This window comes from Cyprinodon variegatus, unplaced genomic scaffold, assembly GCF_000732505.1.
Source record: "Cyprinodon variegatus isolate N-32 unplaced genomic scaffold, C_variegatus-1.0 Scaffold513, whole genome shotgun sequence".
Lineage (NCBI taxonomy): Eukaryota > Metazoa > Chordata > Actinopteri > Cyprinodontiformes > Cyprinodontidae > Cyprinodon > Cyprinodon variegatus.
The window spans coordinates 186,242-199,948 of record NW_015150966.1 but is presented as its reverse complement, the minus strand read 5'-3'; the positions used below and the strand labels follow the sequence as shown (position 1 = coordinate 199,948).

The 13,707-nt window shown below is 37.3% G+C and overlaps 1 protein-coding gene across 1 annotated transcript in view; it reads right to left on the bottom strand.

Annotated features, from left to right (window-relative positions):
• LOC107094903 (spondin-1-like) overlaps window positions 1-13,707 on the bottom strand; it is a 160,000-nt gene that overhangs the window by 46,024 nt on the left and 100,269 nt on the right. The window contains exon 7 of the mRNA XM_015390793.1: window positions 2,532-2,596. Within this exon, the coding sequence (XP_015246279.1) occupies window positions 2,532-2,596 (65 nt within the window). The remainder of the gene's footprint in view (window positions 1-2,531; window positions 2,597-13,707) is intronic.

Genomic DNA, 13,707 nt, shown 5'->3' with positions numbered 1-13,707 from the left:
GTCTCTGCCGTTGCAACCTTAGAGGACGCCGTCTCTGCTGCTGCAGCCTTGGAGGATGCCGTCTCTGCCGTTGCAACCTTACGGGACGCCGTCTCTGCTGCTGCAGCCTTGGAGGATGCCGTCTCTGCCGTTGCAACCTTACGGGACGCCGTCTCTGCTGCTGCAGCCTTGGGGGACGCCAATCGTTACATCCTCTGCTGCTTATTAATGATCACAATGTTTGATTAGTTGGATAGAACCATTGTCTCTGCATCTGGAAGTCCCCCGGGATCTTAGTTCTGTCATTCTCCACCACCTTGGGGTGCAGGTTCCATTTTGAACTTAGGGTGTCCAGTTTGTATTCTACACAGATCTGTCTGTACACTATACCAGCCCCTTGGTTATGACGTTCCATGTATTCCTTTCCTGCTGGCATCTCAAAATCTGCTAAGAGATGCTGGATTGTTACTGAAGCCTCTTTGAATATCCTGAACCTGGGAACTTACCTGGTATGGTAGATCCGGGTCTCTATTGCTGTGGTGCTCAAAGGTCTGCTCCTGTGCTGCCATGGTAAGTGCTTCTGTGCTGTTATTCAGTCCACCGATCTCTAGCCAATGGTAAGATTTGGTCGTATCAGCCACTTCAGCTATCAGCTAGTGGTACATTCCATTCAGGAGTTTTTCCTCACATGATGGTTCCTCCATTTCCTTCCCTTCCAGTCCTCCATTGTCTGAGACATTCACTGAGAGATCCATCCCTTGGGGCTATCTTCCTGATTCTTGAAGCATATATGTTTCATCTTCAGTGTTGGTTCTGATGCTCACTAAGCCTCTGCCTCCTTCTTTGTGTGTAGTATCTGTATATACCGGATTCGGGGTTGAATCTAGCATTCAAGGTGAGTAGGTTCCCTGTTTTAACATCACTGGCCTGAATTTCCTCGTTAGGCCAACTTATTGTCCCAGCAGGGTGTCTGATTACTGGCAAGTTATAGCTGTTGATTGACTGGACCTCCTTCTTGCATTGAGTTGACTTCTCAAAACTTGCCTTACTTGTCAGATGTTTTGTTATTTTTCTTATGGCCCCATCATGGTTTTTCGATTTACATTGGTATAACAAGGCATTTAAAGCTCTCTTCTACATCTGATTTTCCTTCTTCTGGGAGTGGAATCCCATCTGTATGGGTTACCTTCCCTGTCTGTGTCACCATCTGGCCACACTTCTCCAGCTCGGATGGCATTCTGGTAAGCGTCCTGTTGATCTTGGTGGTGTCGTTCAAATCAAGGATTGTTTGTATCAGTGCGTTTGTTCTAACGGTTAGGTTTAGGAATAAGGTGTGAATTTAAATTCAGCTAAGTCTTGGTTTATGTACTGGTTATGTTAAGGATTAGGGTTATTTTCAAGTATAGGGCATAGAAAGAAATCAATAGAAAGTCAATAGAAGTAAACTGATGGTCCTAACCACACCATGTGCTTTTTGGGTCTGTGTCTGTTTGTGTGTGTCTGGGTGGGTCGGTGGCTGGGGTGGGTGGGTGCTAATATGAGCAGTTTTCTGGACATATTCCAGTGCATCACAGGGTACCACAGACAATAAACAGCCAAGCTCACACAAGCTTTCATACCATGATTAGAATTTACTATTTAGTATGAAGTATTCTTTTTTTGTAACCTTTATTTTACTTTTGGAGATGGGCAGAGAACAAACCCCTCTGCATGCATAGGGGCCTGCCATGCTGGTTCCACCTTTAAAGACTCTCTTGCCTTTATGTGGATTCGTATTGTTATCATAACTTTAAGCCTTCCTTTAAATGACAGATTTTCTATTTTGCATTTTAATGTTTTTTTTTTCTTTCGGTCAGGACTCTTGATTGTACAAAATAATAAATCCATAGATAGTATTTTCTTTTACATCTCCCTATATAACTTTGCCTTAAGGTGAGGTCAGGAGGCATCTAAAAAGCCACAGAGCTGAACACAGCATGCAGTGCAGTGAAAAGGCAGAATATGTAAAAGAATATCATCCTATTTAGTGATCAACTAATACAGGATTTTTTTTAAGGCCAATGCAAATGATAACAAATGTTAACAGAATGATAACAATAACCAATATTAGAGAAGTGTCATTTAAAAAAAAAGAAATATTTATTCACCATGGCTGCTGAACGCATTGCTGAATCACTCAGCACGTGCTCAGCACATGCTCAGATACCAACACACCCCCCCCAACTTGCAAATATCAGGCCAAAATATCGGCTGGCCGATTTATTGGTCTGTCTCTATTTCCTTTTGATTTATTGAGGTTGATTACTCTTCCTCAAATGTTATTCTATCTATGTAAACACTGATCGAGACACTTAAGACTTTTTCATAGGTCGTATTCAACAAATCACATGTAAAACCAGCAACTAAATGTGCACTAATTTAGACACAAAACTCTTTTAAGCCAGGTTTATGTAAATCTTCACTGCTGTTTCAAACAATTGTCACTTAAATTTTATTTCATCGCATTTCTTACAGAAGTAACAAGCTTTCTTTTGACATTGTGTGGTACTTACAGGTTGAGTGGCTGCCATGCCGGCCACTGAGCCTTGGTTTTAATGACGGTCAGCACTTCATCACCCTGCAAAGAGACACATGGAGCGAGAAGCAAGTGTTATGAAGTGTAATTTGCCCCTAAATGGAGGACAGTAAAGGGAAAGAAAAGAAACATTGATAGAGAAAAGGCCTGAATTGACAAATTGACATGACTGAGGGGGAGTAAGCTCATTCAAGGACAGCAAAGTGTATTCCACTTTTCTTAGGCTTAAGAGCATGGGCAAATTGTGTGTCATCATGACATAATGTCTCTTAGGTTTTCTATTATAGATGTCTTTATTGTACATGGTAACGTCACTTAGCACCCACCACTCTCCTCATCACTTTGCAGTATTTCAGACACTTATGAAACTGTAAAAAACATGTTACATCATTATATATCCCATTTCATTATTCAGTTGAAAGAAAAATAATGCAAAAGGAAATTATGAACAGAAATTATGAATAAAAAATGAAATGGAAACGGTCAAAACATACATTTTCAGGTAAGGTCAATACTACTAACTTCTCAATCTTTTAGACTTTCTAATGTACGGTTTGCTGTAAATATTTGTTTGGGTTGACTGAGGGTTAAACTGCCCTCTTTTTGAGTCTGAATAAAGAAATAGGTTGATTGTTCTTCCATATGAGTTTGTGTGGCTAGAAATAAATTTAACAAGTAAATGTTCACTGTCTCTTTCAAGCCGCCTGGGGCTACAGTGGCTTCAGAGATCATCCCGCTCTTCCACACACACCATGGTGAAGCAACAAATAGTCACATACAGGCAGAGGCACACGGATGGTTAGATATGGAGAGACAAATAGAAAACACCCCGATAGGCTGAATCAAAGATCAGTTCCTGCAAACTGAAAAAAAATGTCCAGAGGGAACATCATAAATGCATCAATCAATATGCAGTGGACAGAAATCCAGACAGGATTGGCTGCAGGCATGGCAATAACAGAAATCATAATCCTATATGTCCTTTAGCAGAAATGATATTTTATGCGAAGGACAAAAAGATATTAATTTCCTTTCTGAGTAAGAACTCTTTTCTGGAAACAAAGTCTTTATGTAAAAGGATAATGATTATTTCCCATAATACAAACAATAAAAATCACTTTTGACTTAATGCATCATCTATCTGCAATGAAATGTCTGCAATAAAGTATATAACCGGCATGAAAGCTGGAGAAATTTAGGGTACAAGCGAAATTATTTTACATAAATATTGACAGAAAAAAGACACAGCAAGGAGGAAGCTCCAGAATCAACAATGTAAAGATCAATTAGGATTTCCAGATTATATGTCTGTAGCTAGAAGAGATAAATATCGATCTATTTGGCCTTAGTGACAAGCAGTGTTGATCATGCTACTTTAAAAATGCAAGTAGTCACAGTTAATTTTTCCAAAGACTAACGGCGTAAATCTATCACTGCTTAATCAAGGTAGTTACAAAGAAAATTAATGTATTCAGTTACTTTTCTATGATCAAAAATATCAACAAATTTGAATACATTTACTCTTATCACAGCATTTATAACTGGGAGTTCATTTATCAAATATACTGGATGTTAAATTTTATAATAATCAAATATAAAATTAATGAAAAGGATTATATATCTGATGACATCATCTACTAATCATCGCCTTTTCTGATGTGTGTGATGGGACAAGTGAGCCAAGACAATAAAATGTAAAATGATTATTATGGTTAATATTTATAATAAAATAAGAACTGGAACTTAATATTTATGCATATTTCAGGATTTACCTGAGTTTAAAATATTAAAAAAAACTAAGAACTAATCCTTTTTAAGCAATTTAACAAAAATGAATTACAATTTATGAACAAATCAAACAGCAGTCACTGTTCCAACAAAAAAAAACAAATGGATTCAGCTTTTATTGGTTAAAACAATGTTTTTTATATCTCTTATTTAAACTGAAGATCTGTAATGGCTTCACAGGCAGGCTGGTTTCCACATCGCCACGTCTCTTTGGGTGCAGCAGCTAAACCTAATTCTGTGTTAAGCCCATAAACACACCTAATATTATTCAATCATAAATTCTTTTATAAAAAAATCTTTCACTTGGCCATTTTGGAAGTGAGAGGTCAGCAGTTTCTACTGTTTTTTCTGGCATTTCCACGTTTTACATTGATCTTGCTGGTTTTTGTGGGTACTGCACCTGCTAAATACAGTAAACAGCAAGTACTGCCACCGGAGGGACTTTATAGCAAAGTAATACAGTCTATTCTATAAGGATTGGTTTCATGATTAAGTTTGATGTAGAAAAATGTGTATTGGAAAAATATTTCTTCTTCCTGAATTTGTTATTTATAAATAATGGTAATTTACTTACTTTGTATTTATTTCATGCTTACTTCTTTATATATTTAATATATATTTAAGTTAAACATTGAATTATGATACAAATTAGCAGTGTATCAAGTAAATTGCAAATACTTTAACTTAAAACCAAATTTTATTGCAAATCCAAATGGTCAATAACTGGGTTGTTTTTGTACAATTTGAACGCATGGCTGATAAAATCTCAATAACACATTACTTTGAGAGAAACAGCTTCTTAGTGCTAAAAAGTTTCCCTTATTTTAGTGTTTGTGGAATACAGAGGAAAAGGGTTATTTTCTAATATTATTAGAATAAGCAGAGTCTTCCATTATGCCCTTGTAAAAACATAACAGTAGCCAATAACATGTAAGCAAATTTAGAATAACAGTGAAGAGGTTCAAGTCAATGTATTGCCTTAAGTTTGATTTTTACTTTTTCTTTTGCTGTTCCAGCAATAATTACCAGACACACGATGTTTACCTCAGTTTAATATAAAAGGCAAGCATAATCTCACATTTAGCTTTCCTGCACATTTTAACTAGCAACATGAGGTAAAAAAAAAGGCTTTGTGGAGACTGTTTGGGCAAAAATGTCTCTGTAATAATCCTGCCTGTTTACAGTAATTATAGTAATGGCACACAATAACTGTGATTTTCCAATATTTCAAAGCACATTATGTTTTTTTCTTAACATTTTAAGATGAAAAGACAGAAAGGAACTGAGGAGGGCGGACTTAAAGAAGTTGTTGGGGAAGGAAGAAATTATGGAGAAAAATGAGAAGCATTTTCACCCAGCAGGAGCACAAGATGTGATAAAAGACCCAGAAAACTGCATGGCTGAACTTAATAACTACAGCAAGACAGATGAGTGAAATATAAGGACTGAAATGGGTAAGTGGAATAGGAATGGATGAGGGTTGGGGTGTAACAAAAAACACATCTTAGAGCAGATAATGGAGAAAATAAGTGTAGAGACAGACTAAAGCACAAGAAAGGAAGGAGAGGTAAAGCAGATCACATTTCATTGAGTTTACAGTGTTTTCATCAACTCACTATGTTTCCTTCTGCAAATTCCTTTCTGCCATTTTTACAGAATGTGTTGATACAATTCGTCTTCATTTGCACCAGTTTCACTTTGCTCTCGATTAAAACATTTACAGGGTTCCTATTAGGGCTGGAACGGTTCACAAAATCCACAGTTCGGTTCGGTTCATGGTTTTCGGTTCGGTATATGTTGATTGTCACCCCGAAATCCCATGAAAATTAATGAAAAAAGATCCAAAAAAAGTTAATGAATTGCAATTATTTTTAATGATCCACGGAAACCCTGGATCATTTCCGCATGTTTTGCAGCACTGAATTTAATCATCTGGCGCATGCACTCTACGATCTCCAAGGGACTCAGAGCGGAGCGGACGGGAGCCACAGAGGAGGCTGTAGGCTTTGCTTTGAGCTTTTTGTCTGGAGCGCAGCGGGGCGGAACGCTGACGGAGTATGTGGGATTTCGGGGTTAGCCTGACATGTTGGTCACAATGGGGAACCGGGCATTTAGTCGCTCTGCTCCCCACCTCTGGAACTCCCTCCCTCCGGATCTCCATACTCTGGACTCCTTCCCTCTTTTCAAATCCAGACTCAAAACTTTCCTGTTCAGACAGTCCTATCCCACCTAGTTCTTACGCATCATTCCAATATTATTCTCTTCCTTTTCTTCCTTTGGTTTTATTTTACTTCCTGCTGCTTTGTTTTCTGTGGCATCTTTATGCTTGTACTTTTTAGCTTCCTGTTTTTAATGTTTTTATCTGCCTGTACAGTGTCCTTGGGTGTTGTGATAAGGCGCTTTCAAATAAAATGTATTATTATTATTATTATTATGTTGGTTATGTTGCTGTTAGCATAAACAAAACGTGTTGCACAATGCTTGCACACTGTTGCACTTTTATCCACAACTTTCTTCCCGCCGTCATCGTAGGTCACTCTAAATGCAAAGTGGTCCCATACAGCAGACCTATAAAGTGCTGCTGGCGCGTCTTCCAACTCCTGTTCTTTCCCACTCGCCATACCCACATAATTCTCCACAACAACTGATTTTTCCCTGCTACACCCGGCTACGCTGCTTCGCTTCTTCTTCTTCTTGTTTACTACTGGCGGTTGGCTTTGGTCGCAGTACCGCCACCTTCTGCTCTGGAGTGTAATCGCTTCGCCTATGAGAAATCATTTTTCTGCACCATCAACAACAAGTCAAATTCCTTGTAAGTGCAAACCTAATTGGCAAAAAAGTTGATTCTGATTCTGAAAATGCTTTATGTAACATGCTACTTGGAATATTCTGATGTAGCATCTTGCCATTCAATGCAGAAATGCATCAGCTTTGCGCCTGGTGAACATGCATACTCAGGTCAGCTGGTAAAATAACTTCCTCCTGCCAAGCCTTTACAAACATACTGATCAGATTCTGAATCACATAAACCCCCTCTTAGTCAGATTACAATTTCATTATTTTTACAACATGGCTGCCAAGCTTCATGCATTGAGTGTGACAGTCACGCAATTTGACCCATTTTCACGCCACACATGACATTTATGTGTGATGCAACATAAACCAATCAGAAGCAATGTAAGTTGAGTTTTGATGTCTCTAACGGTCTTTCACCCACAGCAGTGCTGACATATAAAATCCACCACAAGTTCTCCAGCATGCTTGTAGGTAACTTACAAATTATTATGAGTTTTCTGGTTAATATGTCCTACTTAAATGTCTTTTATTTCCTGAATTTTTTGCAAAGCTGTGGACATTTTATGCAACATTTTCTCTTGCCCAATTCAAACTTGAAAACACTTGAAACTCTAACGTTAGTCTCATTTTGTATTTGTGTCCAGTCCAGTAATATCAGGCCTATCTACTATTGTGAGCTGCATGTGGAGGGAGTGTCTCTTGTGAGTTTAGGGAAACGTCAGCCAGAGCAGAGTGATTTTCACTGAGTGACACAGCTTAAGGTACAGTGCAGTGTGACTAATCCTAAAAGTTATTTTTTTGTCAAAAAGTTACTTAAGTAAATGTGAGTAAATGTAACTAATTACTTCCCACCTCTCATATTGACTTCAGCTGGACTGTTCCTTGTATAATGTCACACTGAGACTTTAAAGTCTTTTATAAAAGACTGACAATGACAGTTATTCTGAGGCAATGTTTGGCTTCTCAAACTGTCAAAATTTGTATCTGTAAGAGATCTGTAGTCATCAGTTATTTTCCAGCCTTCATGGCACCAGGTGTGACAGCAATAAAAATAAAAATGGAAACAGCTGAGGCTCCAGACACATCTTTCAAAGAAATTACAAAGATTAGTGAGTGACACTGCCGGCAAACACGAGAGTACGCAGAGCTCAGGTGAAAGCCTCAGTAGAGCGATTACTGGGGCTCAGTGTTGCATCTGTGCAGCAAAGCAAACGTCTTTATCTGGTCTGTCAAGCTGATGGATGGATAAAGTTTTGAAAATATGAAAAAGGCCAAAGAAAGTAAAGCGATGGACAATTTTAAAAACAGATGTAGCAATATCTGCAGCGACACAAACAAAAAGCAACCTGCAGCATTTTCATGGCAAATCACTCCAACTAGCACAGCTCTGCCCAGTTATCATCCTGTCTCTGGAGATATTATGTGCAAGAGGTTCTGTATTGTCCTTTTAGACTCGTCTAATAAAGGAAAATGAGCCTGGAGACTTTGGGAAAAGGTGTCTAATAAAAAAAATCACACACTGCATTAATGCAATTACAACAGCATAGAGGCTGTGGAACGGATGAACGACTGGGCCAGAATTTTGTAGCTCACTCTGAAAGAGAAATGTCACGTCATAATGCTGAAACTTACACTCACTCTTAGACATAGCCGGGCTCACTGAGAAGAACTATGTTGTATCTTTGGGCAAGTGCAGGATCAAAGATTTGAACCAGAGGGAAATAGATTGCCATTCCACTTAACTCACAAGATATCTTCAATCATTTGCAGAATCTTATTTTGCAAACACAACTCCATTACCTAAGAATGTTATTTATCAACCACTTGTGACAAGAAGCAATATCATCTGTCCAATTACATTGTAGTTTCCTTGTACTTCAAGCAAATAGCTGTAATTGTACTGTGCAAACTAATATATTATGTTCCCTCAAAGCAAAAGAGGCTCACATCTTATTTTCCCTCAGGGACCACCAGTTGCAATGACTGAATGTGTTTATGCTTTCAAGACATTTGATAAATCCTGGCCGTGAAATCATTTGTTTTGAAATATAATAAGTTGAGTCATAATCACATCATTCCAAATTCTGACTGTAGGAGTTCTTTGCTGTGAAGGGGCATTGACACTGAAACCAAAAGCTGAAAAAAAGTTGCTGCAAAAAGGTTCCACTGCATTATCGAATCTGCTGGTTGTTGGTTTCAGCTCAACATAGAGGACGTTAACTTCCAAGGTCAGTTGGAGTGCTTTTACTTTGGAAAGCTCATGGTCCATCAGGGTGGCCGGTGTCAGCTATGGAACTAAGATACAGTAAAGAATGATTTAACAGTCCTTCTCGGGCTTAATTAAAATGTCTTCTTTATCAGCCACCAACAAACCTCTTAAGATCATATACTGCTTCGGCCATTGTCAACATTAGTTTTTCTATCTTCCATTTTGACTAAAAAAATCTAGTCTCTACTGGTCTCTGCAACTAGGTTGCAGCTAGTCAGAGTTAGCGGTAAAAAAAAAAGCGCTGAATGTTGGAACTGTAAATCATATACCAGTCTTATGTCTGCAATACAATATCTTCAGAGCTGTACTTAACGAAATTTCTTTTTGTATACACTCTGTACAAAATGACAATAAAGTCTGTCTAAGTCTTGTTTTATCAAAGAGCATTATGGGATAAATCAGTTTGGCTCAGTCCAAAGAAGTAGGAGATGTGAACTTTGATCAGAAAAGACAGGGGAATCAGCCACTCACACCCCTAATCGACGATATGATGTATGCATATCCTTTCATGGACTCGCAAGTCCATGAAAGGATATGTCGGGTGGCGGCAGCCTATGGTGACACCGGGCCGCTGTGACAACAAATCCCACAATGCTTTGTGAGTAGAGATCTCCCCGCAAAGTATTCTGAAATATATCTGCTTCTTCTGAGGCCTTTCTCTTCTTCTCATACACTTCCTAGTCACTCTTTCTCTTACGACCCACTGCCATTTTCAAAGTACTACGGTAGCTTAAATGAATGTCTGAAGCCGTAGCTCGCCACAGATATGCAGCTGAAAGTGCGCATGTGCAGAAAGAAATAGCTCACAGGGCGAGCATGTAGAACGGACTTACGTAAACATATCACCAGAATGATCACTTATATAGATGATCCACATGGAAATAAAAGATCGTCCTCTATACCTTTAATAATAAATAGCTCCATTGTATAATACCTGTTGATGATGTCTTGTTATCTGAGTAATATCACTTTGTCAAGCCTTTTCCAATAAAGGTATGTAAGATACGTGCTTATATCATATTGGTCAATATCAGTCAATACTTAAGGATTATACATCTGTATCGTATTGGAAAACAAATGTTGTATCGGAACATTCCTAAGTGCAAATGAAGTTTTGTGAGTTTTGTGACAACATGGAAAAAACTCAAAGGTCCCACGTTTTGACAATAATACAATGACTAATGAAACGGCAAGTCAGATGTGAATTGTGTTATTAATCTCAAGCAAACAAATATGGTCTAAATTCTACAGAAAATTAACTATTTTCAACTATTTTATGTATTTCTTGCAAATTTTTAATATTAGTGAAAATTTAAAAAATATACCAAATGATTGAAATTGCGGTTCTTAAACCACCAGCGAGGATTACTACTGCAACAATTTAAGATATAAATGAAGACTCACACAATGAATACATCGATATATATTTATTCATTTTATTTACCAACGTGATTCAGAGTCAGAAGGTAGCTGGTATGTAATTCTTGCAGTCCTTGGACAGGAGGAGGACAGCATAGATAGGTTGTCAGTCCTTTGCAGATCAATACACAGAACAAACAACCATTCAAACAAAAAGACACTCAGATTTAGGGTTAGTTTAGAGCTGAGGTTCAGAGGACCATGGTCCGGTTCAAAGAGACACAAAATCTCATTTTTTTTCATTCCAGTGGTAGTCTGTTTTGATCAAATAGAAATAAAGGCCTGCCTCTAAATCTGGCCTCCTTCCAACAATGGCCTGGACCAAGATGTACCTGAGTCAAATAAAGGCCCCGTCCTATATTAGAGGATTTACAGTAACAGGCCTGAATAAGATAACAAAAAAAAAAAGATTTTAAGACCGTATTTTTAAAAAAAGTATATATTTTCTAACTTTTGGGACAATATAGTCTTATAAAAAGTAGTGTTGCATCGATACCGATACCAGTACCCGATACAGCATTAAAATGGTGGTGTCGGTGAGTACCGACAAATAGGTTACCAATACTATTTTGAGAGCCAAAAGTTTATTCAAGTATTGTCACCCATTCCAGGTAGGCAATAAAAAGTTCTATTGGATTTACTTTGTATTAGTCGTTTTCCTGCTTCACAAAGCTTGACAAAGCCATTATTTTACATCCAAGTAGTACGCAGTTATTCATATATATACACACACACATCAAATCAAACAAATGGTATCGGTATGTTATTGTTATCGGGTATTGGTATCGGGGCCAAAAAATGGCATTGGCGCAACACTAATAAAGAGTACATTTATATGCATGTTTAAGCCAGAATGATTTCACATTTAAATGTGACTTCCCTATGACTTAAAGTTGTGAACTGTTTCCTAGATGTTAATCAAAAAGATTGGAATCTATTTACCCTGTTCCATCTAACCTTTGTGTTTTTGGTACCTACAGTCGGACCATTAGTCAGACCAATTCCTTGCTTGTATTACTGTAAAAATATGTTGTTTTTAAGCCTGAATAGATCTTTAACATCAGGTTTAAGTAAACATAAAGCTGCCATTTTCCTTCTTAGCACTCAGCTTAGTTGGTGTTAGAGGCAGAATGATTTGCTGTTTGCATTTGTCTATCTGTCTTCACATCACAAATAACCTGGGGTCCTGTTAATCCATCATACACTGTTGTCATACCCAGTGCGTGATCTCACCTGAGGGAGCTAACATCAATCAGCATAGATCATTGTCAAGCTCTATATCTGCAAATCGCTCTGTTACAAACAACCTCCGATTAATAATGTCTGAGGAATGAGGGCTTCAATACTGCTCAGAGATAAAAAAAAAAAAAAAAAAAACTATCTACTTTGTTTAAAAAGGTTTGAATAAAAGCTTACACACAAATGATCATGTTTCTTTAGCCTTTGTCCTTACAAGGCCCTTTTGGGGAAATAAACTGCTTTTAAGACCAAACGATGTGGTATCTTTTAATCAGAAATGCAATGTACATAAAAAAGAGAGCAAACAATATAAAACACATAATCACAAATCAAAGGACGCACAGAAGGAACCGTCTCAAGGAAAAACAAGAAATTAGACACTGACATTATCATAAAAACACACTGACAGCTCCAAGGTGCCTTGGTAATGAGGGCCCGGTTATAAAAAAAAAAAAGAGAGAAAATGAGGCATCTGCTGCAGAAAGTGAATTGAATTTGCATTTGAAGTGGATGAGGAAAATGAAGATGACGTTCTAAAGACCAGTGAAACTCAGCTGCTCATCTAAGAAACCTCAGAGGCTTTTAAATCTTAAACATCATCATCTTTACAACAATCTACTTAAAGACATTAGAAGAGAGGGAAATAAAGAAAGGTGGAAGTTATAAAGATAGTCTTATTAACCTGCATAGTTTAATACAATGTCATGTTTAATGAGGATATCATTTCTGATGCCCCTTGCTCCCTCTTGTATTCTTCACGTTCTTTTCTTTGATAAAAAGAACCCGTGATTTAATTTTTAAACTGTCTACACTGCCTTAGCTGACTGCAGATTTGGACTCTCCATTTCCAACAGTTATAGGGATCAGACAATTACATTGATTAAAACCCATGAAGATAATTTTTTTCTAACCTGAGAAAAGAGCTCTAAATCAATTCTTGTAGTTTTCTGTGTAACTGATTATAATCAAATAACAAAAACAACTTAACTTCCGAAAGCATATGATATCTAAGGTTCCCTGATTGAAATACAAATTAAAAATTTTACTTTTAATCAAGATTTTATTCTTTGAAGTTTCAAGTACTTTACCTCATGTTTTTGTTTCCCATCCTTCAGAAACTTTGTCACATTTTCTCTCTTTCCCATGTCCCTGGGTAAACCCTATTCCTAGACAGTGAGTATCCCTTAGCCTTAACAAAAAGGTTTATGTTTGACACACTACAAAAAATAAAGCATTAAAAATGCTCTGTAAATATATTAAGACTGTGTGTTCTTGAAGAGGTGCAATCTTTTTCAGTTTGTCTAACCATTTCACTACTATTCATATACAGTACTATACATAAAGCAGTTTCAAGTGTGAAGCAGCAGTCAGGTCAAGCATACTTATTTCCACTGACTTCCATTCAGGATACATTACTAATAAACCAGTTTTATTACTTGATTATTGTGTTTGACTTTCTTTTTGTTCCAAAGTTTTGCACTAAAGCAATGTCTCTGTTAAAGAATGAAAAAATATTTGAAGTTTCTACATGATAAGGTTGTTTTATTTCAGCTAAAAAAAAATCTGCTATCTAATGTAAAGTCCATAGATTGGTTTATCTTAATTTATTAAAGCTACAGTGTGTAATTTTCAGCGACATCTA